The 19,204-nt window shown below is 37.2% G+C and overlaps 1 protein-coding gene across 2 annotated transcripts in view; it reads right to left on the bottom strand.

Annotated features, from left to right (window-relative positions):
* LOC148953146 (superkiller complex protein 2-like) overlaps window positions 1-19,204 on the bottom strand; it is a 123,922-nt gene that overhangs the window by 58,135 nt on the left and 46,583 nt on the right. For both annotated transcript variants that reach the window (XM_089088329.1, XM_089088328.1), the window contains exons 7-12: window positions 17,900-18,153; window positions 14,920-15,168; window positions 13,889-14,063; window positions 8,861-8,971; window positions 5,730-5,961; window positions 2,127-2,398 (exon numbers count right to left, since the gene is read on the bottom strand). In XM_089088329.1, coding sequence (XP_088944455.1) covers window positions 2,127-2,398; window positions 5,730-5,961; window positions 8,861-8,971; window positions 13,889-14,063; window positions 14,920-15,168; window positions 17,900-18,153 — 1,293 coding nt within the window. The remainder of the gene's footprint in view (window positions 1-2,126; window positions 2,399-5,729; window positions 5,962-8,860; window positions 8,972-13,888; window positions 14,064-14,919; window positions 15,169-17,899; window positions 18,154-19,204) is intronic.

The following is a 19,204-nucleotide window of genomic DNA, read 5'->3' on the forward strand; positions in this document are numbered from 1 at the left end:
AATGTACTATGTATTATTTTTTTCCTTTAGAGCAGGGCACTTCATATGGAAGGGGTCGTCGTAGACACTTCAAAAGGGGCTCATTCGATTGGAAATTGAGAGTCCAAAATTTTGAGACAGCCATTTTGTTCAGCGTAGTTGATTTCCAGATAGAAAATATGTTTTTGAGGAGGCCACTCCCCCAGAGCCCTCGGAGCAAGGGTTTTAAGTTATGCCCTGGGGTCATATAAAGTTTTTATGGAAGGCGTTATCGTAGAAACTTCAAAACAGGCTCATTCGATTGGAAATTCAAAGGTCTAGTGCCCTTTTTAATCGTCGAAAGTGATTGGAGGACAACTAGCCCCCCCCCCCGCGCATCAGTCCCCCAAACACATCCAATCAAAATTTTTAGGTAGCCATTTTGTTCAGCGTAGTTGATTTCCAAATAGAAAATATCTTTTTGAGAAGGACACTCCCCCACAACCCTCAGGGCAAGGGTTTTACGTTATGCCCTGGGGGCATATGAGGTTTTCATAGGCGTTGTCGTAGAAACTTCAAAAGGGGCTCATTCGATTGGAAATTCAAAGGGCTAGTGCCCTTTTTAATAGTCAAAAGGGAAACACATCCAATCAAAATTTTTAGATAGCCATTTTATTCAACCTAGTTGAAAGTTTTGGAAATTAGGTCTTTAAGGATGACAACCCCTCCCCCCCACAGCCCTCAGGGCAAGGGTTGTAAGTTATGCCCTGAGGGCATATAAAGTTTTTAGTGAAAGCGTTGTCGCAGACTCTTCAAAAGGGTTCATTCAATTGGAAATTGAAAGGGCTAGTGCCTTTTTTAATAAATGAAAGGGATTGGATAGCGACTAAGGCCCCTCTCATGCCCACCATTTTCCTAAACATATCGAATTGAAATTTTGATATGTCTATTTTGTTCAACGTAGTTGAAAGTTCTGGGAGTTTTGTCTTTTAGGATGATAATCCCCTCAGAGCCCTCAGTGCAAGGGTTGTAAGTTATGCCCTGGGGGCATATAAGGTTTATATAGAAAGTTGTTGTATAAATCATAGGCAGCGCGATCGCGCTTCCTAAGTAAATAACAGGGACAATCGAGAGCTAGACAAGATACGGGGACTAAGTAAAGGGGAGGGCACTCCCTCACAGCCCTCAGGGCAAGGGTTTTAAGTTATTCCCTGGGGGCATATAAGAACGATGTTGGCACAATGTATTATTTATTAATTTTTTCCTTTAGAGCCAAAACCCCTATGCATTCCCAAGACCAGAACATAATTTGCACTTTACTGAAAAAAAATACAAATGAATGTGCATTGTCAGTTTAATGTAAATATAATGTTATTTACTAATCAAAATGTTCATATTATTTGATTTATTAAAGTTATAAAAGTAAAAACATTTATATTTTTTTCAGTAAAGTGCAAATTATGTTCTGCCCTTGGGAAGGCATAGGGGCTTTGAGCACAACTTACGTTAATTTCTGCTCGTTTTGAGTTTGACTCGGTTATTTATTGTAATTTCTGTTTGTTTTAGGTTTCATTTATTTATTGATGCTGATTTGCTATAGTTTCACGCTTCGTAGATTATTTGATTTTACTTTTGATTATTTTTTGTTTAATGGAGTTCTTTACTTTTCTTTGAAAAACTTATTTTGTGGAAAATATTTTTTTATTTAATACCATACAAGGACAGGACGTTCGCTAAAGCTCTTCTGTCAGCTGAGTCAAACGCTCGCTCATATTCTATAAAACCGAGGGCTAATGGTATTTGATGACTCAGGTACTTCTCCATTAATAATCTGAAAGTAAAAAATTACTTGATGCATTCTCTCCCCTTCCTAAAACCACACTGATCTTCTCTTAAAACTTCATTTACAGCATCTCTAAGTCTAAAAAGTATCACCATACTAAAAAGTTTACTTACTAGCAAAAACAGGATAATGCCTTTATAATTACCACACTCACCTCACTGACAGAACATATCTTTCTTGGCCCTGCCTCAAATGATAGTCCCGACTAAAGTTATAAAACATGTTCATAAGTGATAGGTGTGCCTCTTTCTCGTTCTGTCTAAATCTGAAAATAAAAATTAAGAACAATACCAAAGGCTGCAAAAGACTTTCATAAATTACTTACATAAACCTCATCCTTCATCTCGAGGTACTGTCTTGCTGTCTTATAAAAGCCTTCAACGTCTGAACATACGTCACAGTCTAGCCTTGGCAAGTTCTCAACTTGATATTCCAGTTTCTTTAGCTCCTCTTCAAATTCCTTGATTTTAGACCGTGAATGAAGTTCTCCAAAACTCCGCTTCATCATGTCTTCAATTCGGAACGTCTTCACTCTCAGTAAGTTTAATATCATAGAATAAGTTACACGGAATTGTGATTCCAATTTTTGGGGTTTTCCTGCAATTTTTGAAACTATGTATGTGACAGCAAAATTAAAAAAAAAAAAAAAAAAAAATAAAGAAAAAGTTGTTGGAAGCCATACTTATAAAAGAAACTACGTTTTTGAGAAGAGCTAATGATTGAGCACAAACTCACATAGGTTTTATTTTATGGGCTTAAAGACGCGCGACGACTATAAACATAATTGCTAAAAGTTCCACTGGAGTGCTCCAAGGCTGTGTTCTTTCTTCAACTGTCTTTTCACTATTCTACATATCTTGCTGTCTTTCGTACTTTGTCCTCAAACTACTTTCATTTGTACTAGGTATAAAAGGGGATTTTTTCAGAGAACGGTCCAGACCTAACACCATGTGATTTTTTGTTTAGCAATAAAAATTGATAAAACAAATCAACTGACATTGAATACGGCTTAAAGAGTAACATTAGCATTTGAATACCAGTTTCTGGAAGAGCATTCCTTCACCTTTAAAAAGGCAAAGCTTTAACTGACCTAATTCCAGAAAAAAAGCTGTTTATTGATTAGAAATTATCTATAGTTAACAGAACAGCAAAGCATTTCTCCATTAAGAATGAAAAATGGTCTTTGTTAATTAAGATAAAAAGTTTTCGTTACACTTAGCGCGGGAAAATAGTGGCGCATTCGACAAATTCCTCACCCATCATCTACTATGATGTAAAACTAAGTGAGCGCACGTGTCTGCAGTGCTTAAAGAAACTGCTAAACTATTCAAGTCCAGAACTTTAACAACTATCCTTGAACAATAGCAAAGACAATACAATGCACAATTCTAAAATATTATTCAATGAAACAAGGAGACTAGAAAATGAGTTTAGAGTACTCTTACCAATTCGAATGATTTAAAGCAGTACTTTATTTAATGTCCGTGGTCATTTTATTTCTTTGACGGGAAGGGGAGGAGAAGGGGGAGATGCTCAAGCTCAAAATATTCGGCTGCAATGAGGTCATTCAAGAGCCGCCACCAACAACCACTATAGGTTTCTTAAATAAAGTTTTACCTTATTTCTTCGATACTATTTTTTAGTATTCTTAAACGATGTTGATGATATAGCTTACGTTACTTTTACTTTTGACGGGAACTAGATGCTGCTTTGCCTCGCCCGGCATCCATAATTTCTATAACAGAAGTTTTCCATGAGCCACGGTTATGTGCAACAGCTTCGACGTGCTACAGCCAATCACTGTCCCAGAGCCGACCGAAGAGGCAGAAGCCTCTAAGCCTGTTTGTGTCGTTTTTTACCACTGACCACCACTATTTTTTCAGGCATCCAGGTCGACTTTTCCAATTTTCAAGCGGCTGTGCTTTAATAGCGGACTTCGAGATGCATCGGTAGTCTTCACGGCACAGACAATGGCCCACCCACATGAGCCGTCGTCTCTTAACAATTTCAGAGACTGAGTACTTTTGTTTACAACGCTTAAGGTTCTCCTTGATGGATACTCGTTCATGGCACTGGTCGCGTAGAATACGACGAAGACAGTCGTGATAAAAGACATCCAGCTTACTACTATTTTGATTTTTGACAGCCCTTGTTTCGCACCTATATAGGAGAGTACTTCTGACTGTCACCTCGTAGAATCTAATTTTTATAATGAGGCTTATGCTTCGATGCTTCTACAGTGATTTACTGAGCTGAGAAAAACTGACAGAGGCGAGGCGAATGCGCGTTTCAATTTGTTAATCAGATCTCCCCTCCTAATCCACAAGGGATCCTAGGTAGACAAATTCTATAACTCGCTCAATACTGTTGCCATCTAGGGATATAGAAGGGGGACACTGGGAATTGGGACAAATCACTTTGGTCTTTATTGGCGCGTTTCAATTTGTTAATCAGATCTCCCCTCCTAATCCACAAGGGATCCTAGGTAGACAAATTCTATAACTTGCTCAATACTGTTGCCATCTAGGGATATAGAAGGGGGACACTGGGAATTGGGACACATCACTTTGGTCTTTATTGGGTTAGTTCTTAATCCGACCATTGCAGAGTAGTATCTAACTTTGTCCATCATCATTTGGGCTTTCAGTGGATCATCCTCAGCGAGGGCAATGTCATCAGCATAGACTAAGTCAAGGACTAATTCCAACCGTTACTCCTTCTTTTGTGCTGAAAACTCTCTCAAAAATCCAGTCAACTACATAATTGAAAAGGATGGGTATACGACGTCTTGTTTTATTCCTGAGTCTACAGCGAAATTTTGAGACTCTTCACCATAAGCCCGTATCCTCATCTGCGTGCCCTTATAGTATGTTTTCAGAAGATCTACAAAATACAAAGGCATTTCATTCTCTTCTAGGATAAGCCAGAGAACGTCTCGCTCACCTGAATCGAACGCTGCTATAAAAACGATGAAGATAAGGATCAGCAACAAACCATATCTATAGCTCAGCAGCCAAAGGATAAAAATTTGCTCGGTACAAGAACCTCTAGTTTGAAATCCAGCATAATCTTTTCTCATTTTATCTTCTCGGAGCTATTTAAATCTATTGAAGAAAAGAATAGAAAACAACTTTGCCGCAATATCAGTGAGAGCGATTCCAAGGTAGTTCTTACATTTTGACTTGTCACCTTTTTCGAAGATAGGAAAAAGGACTGAAACTTGCCAGTCCTTCGGGAAACTCTTTTCGGTCCAAATATGGTCAAACAGCGGTTTTAGTTGAGCAGCAACCATCCCATCAGCAGCTTTATGTAGTTCTGGAGGCAGACCGTCTTCACCAGGAGACTTGTGGTTCTTCAGTGAATGAATGGCTTTTTTTCTTCATCAATATCGTGGGGTTCGAGAAAAACTTCATAATGTGCTCGAAGGAACGCTGGAGGAGGACTTGGGATTATCTCCGGATGATGTTACGAAATCAAGAATCCTTGAAAATGTTCCTTCCATCGTGATACTCTCGCAGACAGGTCCGTTATGATCTACCCGTCCTTAGACGAATGATCTCAGAGACTTGTTGCTTCCTCCCAGTAGCCTGTTTCAGCAATTGATATAACTTACTGGTGTCGTGTGCCTTCGACGCTGCTTCCACGGAGTCTGCAATTCCCTTTCAGTTGTTTTGCTTATCTATACTGGAAGATTTCTTAAATCCTGTTCTATGCCTCTTACGTTTTAGAGCAAGACGCTCGCCATTCGTCGACTAACTTAATGGTTTCTTGGCTGATCCAGCATTTCCTTTTTGGTTTTGAAGTAAACAAGGACTTGGACAAGGACTGATGATATAAGCAAGAAAATGACTAAAATCTCGTCAGAATTACTGAAAAAGTAAATAACAAAAGCAAGGAAAGTAATAAAAAAAAGTAAGAAACACTTTACCCAGCATCATATTCTGAAGATTGTTCAAATCAGGTATACCAGTTTTACACAATATTAGAACAGTACCAGTCGAGTCAAGACCTCGCCTTCCAGCACGTCCAGCCATTTGAATATATTCGGCGGGTAACAATGTTCTTCGACAAGTGCCATCGTGTTTTCTGATATCATCAAAAACTACCGAACGAGCAGGCATATTCACTCCCATTGCAAAAGTTTCGGTAGCAAAAAGGAGCTGAAAATAGAGAAGGGAATTTCACGACTATCATAACGAAGGGGTAACACGAACGCTCTTACGCTTGTAAAATCAAATTCTTAGCTGTCACATAAGTAGGTGTACGTAGACACAACCCTTAAGGTGGGGATGAGTTTATTTTCGCTGGAAAAGGGGAGGGGGATCAGAACTTGAAAAAGTGCATTTAGGCTACAGTTTTCCAATATCTCCAGGGAGGTGTTTGGACCAATCGTGGAAGGGGAGACGTGTAACTCCCATGTGTACAGGTAAGTTATCATATTTAAGGCTATCATTTAATTGATTAAGACTGCAACAATAGCTGTGACTTAGTAAAGAGTGAAACACAGCTCATTTAGACAGTTTTGAGCCCATTTACACAGTTTTAAGTATTTTTAACGGAATATGATATTCCAGATTTTAAGAAACAAGAGATTGATACCAGAAACAGTTCTATGATTGTAGCAAGCATAAATGAAGCAAGGATAGCTGTACTGTCCTTGAGTGATTATAAATTATTACAAGAAATGTTATATTTGGTAAAATAGGCAGGGCAATAAAAACGCTGATGTCACCGTGAATCGGGTAGGTTGAATTCGATTAAATTACTGTGGAACAAAAATTTACCTCTAAAACTCCACTTTGGTAAAATGGGTAGATCCCTTATCAATTTATATTCTTATTGTCAGATAAGAAAGGCCTTCAGGGCTATGTGTTAATGCCAAAGGCAAAAGGGTGGCATCCCGAAAGTTGTGGATTTTTGATACCTTATCCTTAATAAATTCCATGATTACTGTTTGGAAAGATCTGTGGAAGCATTATTTATGCTAATCGATTAACAGGATTATTTGAGCTTATGTGAAGGTGTGCAGCAAGCAGAGGCGAAACTGGGAATACGTAAACTCGTTGTTTGATCGAAACATATTATCATTGTGAAAGAATACCCGAAGTCATTTTCGGAGGCACTCTTTAGCGTTGCCAAAGTGAAGAGACATACACCTTCAATGTTTTATTTTTTTATCCTTTTTTTCCCGACCACTTCATATGGAAGAGGTAGTCGTAGAAATTTTTGTAGGGATTCATTCAATTGGAATTTAGAAATTCTACTGTCTTTTTTAAGAGTGAAAACTGACTGGAGGGTAACCAGGCCCCTCCCATGACCTGATTTTCTACCCGGTCTCTCGTAGCTCTTAAGATTCCCAATCAAAATTTGATATAGTCATTCTGTTCAAAATAGTCAAAAGGTCTAATTAATATGTCTTCAGGGTTTACACGACCCTACATTACTTAGGCAAGGGCGTCAATAATACAAAATGCCAATTATTTACACGTAGGTTTTAAAATGAAAAAGGTGGAGGGGTTTGTTTGATTTTGGGTGTACAATTGGCTCAAATCTTTCAGGGATCTTTCACTGGGTCAAAAAAGCGAAACTATCTGTTTCAGGAGAGGTAAGAAGGGGTAGGGGAAGGGGACGATAAATGAACCCAAAACCTTCCGTACCAGGTCAAATTACGGCCGTATGTCTTTAGAGTAAAAGGAGCCTAAAATACAATAAAAACTGTCCCGGAGCATGGTCCCCGACCAAAAAAGGGGCAAAACAAACAACCTAAAAATTTTTTCCTGATCGGCTCATAGCTTATATCTCAAAGTCCCCAGGCCATGGGAACCCCAGCGCAGAAGGAAAAATCAAGGGTCGTCCCCAAAACGGGGTCCGAAAAAGGCCAAAAAATTTTATCACCAATTACTTTGTGTGGAACCTGTGGTTACAAAAAATTGAGAGAGGGTTCAAAACAAAGCTTTAGTGCCGTTTCAAAGGGCCGAAAGTAATTAGAGGGCGACCAGCCTCCCCCTTGTGCTCTTTTGACAACCTGGATGCAAATAGTGTTTTTTGACTTAGTTCAATATACCCGAACAGTTTCAGTTAAACGTCATCAGCTTTACCTAAGGTATAGCAGATACACTCTTTTGACAACCTGGATGTATATAGTATCGTTTGATTTAGTTTTATAACCCCCTCAGCTTGCCCTGCAATTTTCAACTTAGCACTTCAATTCTATTTTAACTCACCATCATTGAGAACTACCTACCTTAGTACTACCTTAAAACTACATTGCTTGAAATTACCTGGATGCATATAGTGCTTTTTCATTAGTTCAACATCCCCCCCCCCCAACATACTTCGAAAGTTTCAACTTGACATCTTCAGAAGTTCCTAGGATACTGCAGGTACGCTCTTTTGACAACCTGGATATGCGAAGTGTCTTCTGATTCAGTTTTACATCCCCCTCAATATGCCCTGAAAATTGCATCTCAAGACCTCTGGCCTTGTTGGACACCAATGTTCAAATATACTCCTCTTTTCCAATAATGAAACTTGTGTAAACAATGGATAACTTGTATCATTTATATTCTAGCCCCAGGGGCTGTGAGGAGTATGTCGTCTCCAGAGGTATTGGATCTTTCAACAATGGATCAAAATGGCCATCTCATAATTTTGATCGAATGTCTTAGGGGGTTGAAAGGGTGGAAGCTAATAAAGAAAGTGGTAATGGGTCTGGTTGTCCTCCAGTACCTTTTATCCTTGAAATTGCGTATAACAGCTTTCAATTTCAAATCGACTGAGCCCCCTCCAAAGTTTCCACGATAACTCTTTCTACAGAAAGTGGCTTGAAGAACAAAAATATACATTGACGCTATATCGCTCTTTACTTAGGCAGTGCTATTACGCTACTTATGATATACAAATTATTGCAAAAAATAGCGAAAATTTCGAAACCAGAGAGGGGGCATACGCCAAGTTTTTTGCGTACATGTCTGGTCAAGCATAGATCAGCCTCAAAATCATAGAAGATTTACGTAATATACTATCATTTTGGATATCAAAATTCCTTGCAGAGATTACCTTAACCTTCCCGTCTTGAAAAAGCATCTCGACAATTTCTTTCAAAATAGGCAAAATACCACTGTGATGAATACCAATTCCACGCTTTAACAAACTGGACATTTGAATGACCTGTAAAAGACAAAATAATGTGAAGTCTGACAGATCTCGGATATAGTGTTATAAAATGAGGTACATAACTTATCGGAGTCAATATTAAACTTGACTTAGTAAAAAGCGAAAGGGCTCTCATATCTAATTTTTTTTCCTGTCCACTTCACACAGAACTGATCATTCCAGAAACTAGGGAGCAGGCTGATTCGGTCTGGAATTCAACGTTCTACGGTCCTCTTTAAGGATTGTAAATAATCAAAGAGCAACCAGCCCCCTCCCATGCCCTTTTTGGTCCCCGTAGAAATGGTATTTGGTCAAAGTTTTCAATCGTTACTTCACTCAAGATGATCGAAAGGAACAGAAAATGTTAACAATACCAACGTAAGCCCAAGGAAAAGGGCCCTAAAATATACAGACGCCCAATTCTGTATCTTGTAAGAAAACGATTGATGCAGGGAATCCAAATATTTGTGACTGAAGGTAAAAATTTTAGCCAATAACTCCTCCACATTCTCCGTCGACAACCAATTTTTTTAGCGTATAGGGTGGTATATTACACGTTGCTTAATCCAAACAAATTTAAGGATTTACTTTGTGTATGAGTGGAGGGCGAAAGGTAGCGTTAGAAACTAAAATCAAAACCAAGACAAGTCCCGACTAAGTACAAAATGAGCCGAGTTCAAGCTATAGACTGACTCAATTCAAAAAGAGGAAAACCTCAATTGTTGAGGTCCTGACTCAGTGCAGACGGCCTAAGTCTAAGCCGCATGTAGTGCTTCACCTCTACCAACTTTTAGCAGAAAGGAAGCATCTTTTTTATACCGAGAAAATTCAGTGATCTTCAATCTGTATGCTTGGAGGCACAAAGTAGGCCCCCTGATCTCCTTAACATGCCACCTCTCGCTGTCAGAGAGGTAGCTATGTCGCCTTTTGTTTCAGCCGGAATCAAGCAAGGATTTTTAGCCTCTTTTATTGGACGAGATAAAGTGGGCCCCTGGACCCTCCAACAGCTCCACCACTCTAAACGTCAAATTTTTAAAAGAAATTTAAATTCTCAAACTGTTAGCTACAGGTTATCAAATGGGCCCGTAACCCCCGAAACTCCCCTGAGGCTCTAACCGCAGTATTTTAGGAAAATAATTTCACCTTGTACCAGGCAGAATCATCCAAGAAACTTTAATGTATATAACGATACACGATTTTATTACCAAACGCCTTATACGGTCATGCCGATCAGCGGTAGTTCTTGTCATAATAAAATATAAAGCACTAAACATATAAAAATCACAGCTATAGCCATCGTCATACAAATTTATACGTTGATTCGAAATATCACAGAGTCAGACCAAAAACAACATTGAAATATCCAACTATTAAAGAAAATAAAACTTTAAAAAATATAACGAATAAAAAGATTAATGAATTAAAGCAAATAAATATGTACAATTATTGACGAGTGAGTCCAGTATTAAAATCTTGACAAACGAGGGAACAAAACTACTTGTGTAACGCATATGCCGTTCTGGTACCGGCTGAATTTTTGGTACCGGTTGAGCTACTAGTCGCGGTATCCGTTAGCGCGAAGAGAGATGCTCAGGGGGGAGGATTTCACGAAGCCACGAATTTCCAAATACCGGAACCAAAGTTAAAACACAATTCATCACGGGGTGTCGAAAGAGATGTAAGGGAAAATTGTTTGAAGAGGGAGCAATAAGGGACTTGGGAGATTTAGAGACTACTAGAAGAGCTCGGTATTGGATCCTTTCTAGGCGGTCCTGCTGGTACGAAGTCTGGCCGTAATGTCAAACAGGATAAGCATATTCTACCAGCGGTCTGACAAATGTAAGAAAGATACGCAATAGGTGGGGGGTTAGAACACCATGACGAGCATTGAGTTTTAAAGAAAGGATACCCAGGTTTGCCCGTTTGATCATCTCCTGTGTCTGTTTTTTCCACTTCACGTCCTGTGTGAGATATATTCCTAACAGTTTGATACTCATGATGCTGCAACCTGAAACTTTCTGTAAAGTAAGGGATGAGTTGTCCCTCAAAAAAGAAAAAGTTAATAAGAGCGATTTTCACAATTGACGATCATTTTGCCCTAATCAGCTTGGCGTGATAAACTCGCCGTTATTCTCTCTGCCTCTCTTGAAACACTCTTATCACCCAGCTCCAGTATGGATAAATCATCAACGAACTTAAAGCGACTTGACACATCATATGCCAACTCAATAACCATAACCAAAAAAGTAGACTATATGACTGAAGAGCAGAAAGTTGACCCCCGAATCTCTAACCATCCTCCAAAGTGCAAATTTTTTAGCAAAGAGGTAGGCATGTGAAATTAAAATCATACAAAGATTTTCTATCTCTAAGAATGATGCACACAGCGGGTCTTTGATTGCTCTATCATTTCCCCCCCCCACAATTTTTAGCAGAAAGTTAGGTATGTCGCCCTTTTTCAAGCCAAAATCATAGAAGGATCTTCCATCTACATGACCGGAGAAACAGAGAGACCAAAATTTCTTCAACAGCCCCCACCGCTGAGTTTTTGGTAGAAAGAAGGCATATTGTGTCCTGTTTAAACCAGAATCATGTAAAATGATTCAATCCAATAACAGGAAATCCCCTTTCTCATCAGCCCTAACTTTTTAGTAGACGTGTCATAAAAAGAAAAATAATTACATAAAACAACAGACGATGAAAAATCTTGAAGATTCAAATTTTGCTTAAAAATTAAATTGCAGTTCGATATTCTAGTTATTGAACGGAAAAGGCTAAAACGAGCCAAACTCGATAAGAACACTTAATTTAATATCTGTTAGTTTGAAATTTTATTTTTTTATTCATAGGGATTTCTTCGTTTTAAGTTTTACTTACTATTGAAATAATCAATAAAAAGGATAAGATTTCTCAAAATAAACATCTTGGGCTTAAAAGGACGGGTTGTGGGCCAATTAGCCTCACTCTTTAATATGAACTTATGCCAGTTAAGTAAGCTTGGAAACAATTTGACATTCCCACAAAATTTAGAAATTAGCCTTACTCTTTAATTGCCTTACAAATTACTCAATTAGCCTTACTCTTTAACATGAGCTTATTGGAGTTAACTAATATTGGAAATAATTTGGCATTTCCACAAATGTGGAAATTAGCCTTACTTTTCAACAGCCTTAATAATTACTCAATTAGCCTTAATATTTAATATGAACTTATTGCAGTTAACGAAGCTTGTAAATAATTTGACATTTCCACAAAATGCAGCTCGTCTTTACAGTGGGAGGAGCCGTCTCCGCTGTTTTCAATGAAATACTCATTGCTAAAACTTGGAGTTTTACTCTGCTAAGACAATTAAATTATTCTCGTTTTCTAATCTTAAAATTTGACTTGCAGACAAGGAAGAAAGCGTGGTCACATACTGTCAAACATAATCTAATAGAAATGGACTAAACTTACGTGCGAAGAGTTATATAGGATATGCATTTTCATGGCGTGAGGAAAAAGTAAAAACCAAAGTTTAGAATCTCTAGAAGTGCCTAGTTTCGATGATTCCCATTCCGTGTTTTTTTTCTTTCTTTAAATGTCTGTTAGAGGTAAAATAAAATTTTCCGAAATTCTAAAAATATATATTTTTTCTCTCTATGTATTTGACAGAAAGTTAGTTTAGTCGTAGCTAGGGGGGGGGGGGCTTTTAAAGATCAGATATGATCTATATTTCAAACTAATTTTATAGGATATCAATGGTAATCCTTCAAACAGATATTGTATACTTAAGCTACATTGAATTTCATGATGCTTTATTTCTCTTGTTTTTATGTCTTGCTTTTCTTCATTGCTAAGTTAGTTTTCATTGCTAAGTTAACTAAGTTATTCAAAGTTAGTTTAGTCGTAGCTAGGGGGGGGGGGGCTTTTAAAGATCAGATATGATCTATATTTCATACTAATTTTATAGGATATCAATGGTAATCCTTCAAACAGATATTGTATACTTAAGCTACATTGAATTTCATGATGCTTTATTTCTCTTGTTTTTATGTCTTGCTTTTCTTCATTGCCCCCCCCCCCAAAAAAAAACAAAAAATCTTTTTACTTTTTTTCGAAGACTCATAAATTAAACAGCTTGAATTTTTAGGAAAGCTCGAATTAAATAGATAATAACAACTGTGCTATAAGAAGCACCTTTTCAACTTTTGATTTAGCCGCTACTAAGTAAATAATTTCTTAGACTACATAGCTTTTACATTTACGAAAAAGTTAAGAGATAAAACGGGTTTAACTTAAATAAAGTAGTGGAACAAAATACAAAAAAATAACAACAGAACTTTAAATAATAAAAAAAACGAACATTTCGGCTCCTTGTCCAGGAGCCTTTTTCAACGGAACTCTAAGGAAAAAATCAAATTAAAAAAAAAACATATAAAAAACAACAACTAACACACAAGAGAGAGAAAAAAATTCAGAAAATGAACAATATATTTATTTGTTTATTTTGTGGTTGTTTGTTTTTTCTTTTGATTTTTTTCTCTTGTGTGTTACTTGTCGTTTTTCCCCGATGGTTTTATCTAATTTTTTTTTTTATTAAAGTTTTTTTCTTCTGTTGAAAAAGGCCTCCGGACGTGGAGCCAAAATACTCGGATCTTTTTTATTATTTAAAGTTTTTGTGTTTTTTCTTCACTACTTTATTTAAATTAAACCCGCTGCTAAGTTAAATAAATAAAGATATTATTCGACTTTTTGGCAATATTAATGCCTTTGTATTTATGTATATTTAATCTTTTCTGAATAAATTCGTATTTTCATGATCTTGAGGTATCCATAGTTTTTACGGTAATTATTCACTAATCACTTAAAAGATTTTTTTTACAATAATAATATAAAAAACATTTTCTTTTTATAGTAAAGAAAGAAAATGAAAACAAGTTGAGAGTCACTCACTTGAGGAAGTTTTTTGTCAGGTCCTTTGAGTTTATCCAGGCATTTGTGCAAGAATTGCGTAATAGCACTCTTTTCTTTCGCTGTAGTCAAATCAACGGAGCTCAACATTTCTGCGTTTGAATCACATCTGTTTCGTGACAACGTGAAAGCAACAATGGGGAGCTTATCTTCCGACCTACAAAGGTATGGTACATGTAAACCTTCATAAAAAAAAGGTCCTTTAGACTCTTAAATACATTGAAATTCAAATCCAAAAGCAGTTAAATGTTCCAGAAAAAATCTTCAAAATATAAAAAAAGACAAAAGACTCAAATGGAAAGATGAAGTTACTGGGTCTGCGAATCCAAATATCAAGGAAAGCCTGCGCAGAATTATACCGTCTTGAGCTTTGAATGCAAACTTTGTTTGAAGGGGAGAGGGGGAGGCCAGCTATCTTTTTTTGTATTTTGACTAATATATGATTTCCTACTTTTTTCAAGTAATAAAAAATAGAATAAGCTAGTATAAAGTGCTGTATCTACAGCCAATTCTTGGCCTGACAGAGCAGGTACGTAATCATGGGGGGGGGGGGGCTTACAGCCCAGAACCCCTTAGATGTTAAGATTTTAGTAGCTTTTTTTATCTTTAGGTATATTTCAAAGGATTTGTTCTTTTTCAAAATTGCCCCTCCCCCCTATCACCTCCTGCGCACGTGCCTGCAATAAAGAGAGTGAATATTTACACACGGATAAGCACCTTTACTAATACAAATCAGAGATTTTCTACATATAAAGTGTGAAAATCAAGCAGGAAGCTCGGGTATGTCAGCCTAAACAAGATTCACGAGTTGGAAGGAGATATCAAAGACGTTTATTATACTTTAGGGATATTGGGGGTGGTTTTTCCATTTAACTAACTTAATTGTACTGAAAAAATGGATTAAAAAAGAAAAAGAAATAATAAAACCCTAATTTGAAAGAATGGGGCATTTATTTCCGGCAACATAGAATATTTAAAATACAAAATAAAGTTCTAGCCCTAGCGAAACTTACAGAAGGTGATTGACTACCCCGATCCAGATGTTCTTTTCCTGCTGCGGACCCCACGACGGAGTATGAGGAGTAACAGCTGTGGCTCTTGTACCTTGACTACCTCCGCCTCCACGGCCTCTCTGATGATGACTTCCTCTTCCACCACCTCGCTGGTCACGACCTCCACCACGGCTCCCTCTTCCTTTTCCTTCCGCTTGGGGCTGAATGATTTTTTCCTTGGGCTTCTTTGATTCCACAGTATCTAAATACCTAAATAATGATGCCTGTAGATTATGATTTTGTAAACTGAAGACATGGCAAGATTGATGGAGGGTGCTAGTAGAGCACATAGGAGTGCTGTTAGTGATGCTAAAACTAAAGATGGAGGGTGCAAGCAGAGCACATGGGAGTGCTGTTAGTGATGCTAAAACTAAAGTTGGAGGGTGCTAGGAGAGCACATGGGAGTGCTGTTAGGTATGCTAAAACTAAAAATGGAGGGTGCTAGTAGAGCACATAGGAGTGCTGTTAGGTATGCTAAAACTAAAGATGGAGGGTTCTAGCAGAGCACACAGGAGTGCTGTTAGGTATGCTAAAACTAAAGATGGAGGGTGCTAGCAGAGCACATAGGAGTGCTGTTAGGTATGCTAAAACTAAAGATGGAGGGTGCAAGCAGAGCACATGGGAGTGCTGTTAGTGATGCTAAAACTAAAGACGGAGGGTGCTAGTAGAGCACATAGGAGTGCTGTTAGGTATGCTAAAACTAAAGATGGAGGGTGCAAGCAGAGCACATGGGAGTGCTGTTAGTGATGCTAAAACTAAAGATGGAGGGTGCTAGCAGAGCACATAGGAGTGCTGTTAGGTATGCCAAAACTAAAGATGGAGGGTGCTAGTAGAGCACAAAGGAGTGCTGTTAGGTATGCTAAAACTAAAGATGGAGGGTGCTAGCAGAGCACATAGGAGTGTTGTTAGTGATGCTAAAACTAAAGATGGAAGGTGCTAGCAGAGTATATAGGAGTGCTGTTAGTGATGCTAAAACTAAACATTCCCATTTAGACGTATTCAATCAAAAATTAGTTTTAAGCTGAAATTTAGGAAGGGTAACTACTTAGCAGATACTTATGACGGTGATGGACTCGGAGGATCAGAATTTTAGAGGACTCTTCTGAGAACAGTAAGATATGAATTTTCTAATTTAGGAATTGGAGACTACAGAAGATGCATGGAACAATTCTAGGAAAATACCCTGCAAAGTAGCGGGAGATTTTTAGGGAGGAAAGCTAGGAATAATAAGCAAAAGCTTTAGGGTTGGCAGAAGAGAGAAAACATTTGTATTATGTTCCTGAGATATAAATTTTACAAGAATATGACGGAAGCAAGAGAAATACAGAAGGCATTAAAATATGAGTTAAAAGACATGAAGTAGAGACTGCGCATAAAACTGTTGAGGATCTCGGATAATCTAGAAGTTAGGGGAATTAGAGACGGGTCTACAGGTTTGAAAAATAATAAGACTTCTGGCAGTGATACTGTGGTAAATGAGTTTTTAAAAATGGCGGTTAAGAGTTACCGCCAAAAATGGCGGTTAAAAATATACTGAAAACTATGAACATGATTTTTGAATAGGGAGAATTATATAGTTTTTTAGGCGAACTTTAATTAGCCTTTTATAGGATTAATTACAAAAAAACTATCCGAAAAAGAAGTTTTTCAAAGAAAAGTAAAGAGCCATATTAAATTTAAGACCAGCAGATATAAATCCCTATAATTTTGAAACTCAAAACGAACAGAAATTAAATAAACCATCATAGAAAACATAGAGATAACAGGTCCTAATATAGATGAATAAATAAATCTTAAAACGAGTAAAAATTAAATTGAATTCAATTGAAGTCAAACTTAAAACGAACAAAAATCACTATAAAGAGGAGTTTGGCTACTGCCCTGCCCTGCCCTTTCCTCCCTTCCTCAACCGTAAAAGTCTAAAGCTTGTTGCGTCGTTTGCCTTTATTGGAAAGTTTGACTTTTTGTCCTAATTCTTCAAGAACGACTCCTACAACACAAGATTGTTAATTTGGAATATGAAGCATTTTCAAAGTACTAAAAATACTTTGGTGTGACGAGCGAGAGATTAAGGAGGGGAAGAGCCACCCTTATATACGGTATTATTATCTGTTTGTTTTAAATTTTAATGGTGCTCCTTACTTTCAGTTGAAAAAACTTGTTTTTTTTTGTTAATCATCTCAGGACTGTCACAAGCAGTAGGCTATTGCAAAAAAAATGACTCGCTAAAATTACAACTGCCCTGTGATAGCCCAATGCAGGTAAAGCTAGTTTCTTTTTATGACAGACGTCGTCATGCTCTCTTAATCATCTACACTTAAAGAGCGACAGGAAATGACTTCGAAATTTCGAATGGCAGCCCCTATAAGATGCTACATTTTTCAAACACACAAGGAAAAAGAAGTAGATTTTATCTGCAAATCTTTTCGGGGACACCACTCTCTAAGAAATTAATAAGCACCTAAGAATCAAAACGAAAATGTAAGAATCTAGGGTAAAATTTAATTTGCTCAGAAAAATTCCTTCAAAAGAAATTTACTGCTCTTTCATTGTAGATTCAAAATATACAGACTCAACATCTAAACATTCTAGAGGGGAGGGGGGGGGTAGGATTTACTTCCAAAATTTTGAAGATAGTCCCTAGACTCTAAGAACGGATGTATGCCCTAGAAAAAATGTTATTAACTTCTTTCCGCGTCGATTCAACATTAGAATGATATATTATTTTTGATACCACACAATCCGCAGTTTTCCAGTTGTTGACTGGTCGACCTTATTGTGGATGTTCTGTATGCACAGTAAATATTAGTGAGATAGCTGGTAAAATTATCTCTTTAATTTTTTTTCTCCCTTGATTGAAACAGATAATAAAAAGTAATGTATTTTCCTTTACTATTATTAACTGACTGTACCAAAAAAACCTGATAATACTAGCACTCACCCTTTTTGTAGAAGAGTTCCCTCCGCTCCTAGAATAAGGAATTTATGCTCTTTAAATTTTCCAGATGGACCTGTATACAAATAGTGTTCTAAAGGTACTGGTCTCTTTGGTGTACTAATAACATACATCCTCCTTTTCTTGGTCATGCCAACCCACGATGCAAACTCCAAAGTGTTAGGAACAGTAGCACTCAGCATAACAATCCCCACATGATCTGGCAACAGAATTAAAACTTCCTCCCAGACAACACCTCGCTAGAAAATTCAAACGGTTGATTAAAAAAGCATGTCCAAATATGAGCCGCTCGCTTGTCAAATCAATTCCCTCTCCAAAAAAGCAAAGAAAAACAACAAAAATATGGGGTTATAATTACATTGCATCAATAAACGGGTATAAAAAAAATTTAATTATTCAATGGCAAAAATATCGTGATTTTGGATGACAAGCCTGATTATTAACAAATTTAATAATCATACAAAGTGAAAAGTCAATAATAGATAAGATACCATCATTTACTAATAAATTTACAAAATGACCTGGCTGGGAAACAACTCAAATATGCAGTGTAGAGCCTTTCGGTTCAAGTCATAGGATATTTTGATATAAAAGAGATAACCAAACTTAGACACGGAATGTTTTGAAATATTTTCTTATACATAACAGGTTTCTCATTTTCCAATTTGGTATAAATTTTTCCATTATTAGGTTCTCAATATTAAGACTTAAGATATTAAGACTAAAAAACAAATTTTCTGGCAAGCAGAAATGACGCTTGTCTTTCTAGGATTGTTGATTAGAAATTTGAGGCTAATTATGCAACATAGACGTCCAAAATCAAAACAAAATTAAAAATACGTTTCACAAATTAGCTATGTCACACCTTGTTGGTATCGGGAATATGCAGAATATAAAATCTGCATGACAGAAGGGCTCTATGTAAGATCCGTGGACCAGTTTTCCTTAACCTCTCGCCCTCAGAGAAAACAAATTCAATCATATAGCACTTCGTATAACTTTTAACTCGGTGAAATTAAATCTGAGCCAAATATAGAAACAGACATCCGACAAAAAGAAACAACAAAGTATATATACCAGGAGAGTCATACTAAGTACAACTATCCTGCCCTCCACTTTCACACTTTTCTGTTACTGAATTGTCTTATCGCCCAATTTCCAACGACGGTCTCATAAAATTTGGATCTTGGATTACTAATGAAAACTGGCTGCCTCTTAAGGGGAACAATGACTTTAATGTTTAAGTCTCTTAGTTCCAAAATATGATCAAAACAAAATACACAGATTCCT

Source organism: Artemia sp. Qi Xiang Cuo, chromosome 4 (assembly GCF_049724085.1).
Source record: "Artemia sp. Qi Xiang Cuo chromosome 4, ASM4972408v1, whole genome shotgun sequence".
Taxonomy (NCBI): domain Eukaryota; kingdom Metazoa; phylum Arthropoda; class Branchiopoda; order Anostraca; family Artemiidae; genus Artemia; species Artemia sp. Qi Xiang Cuo.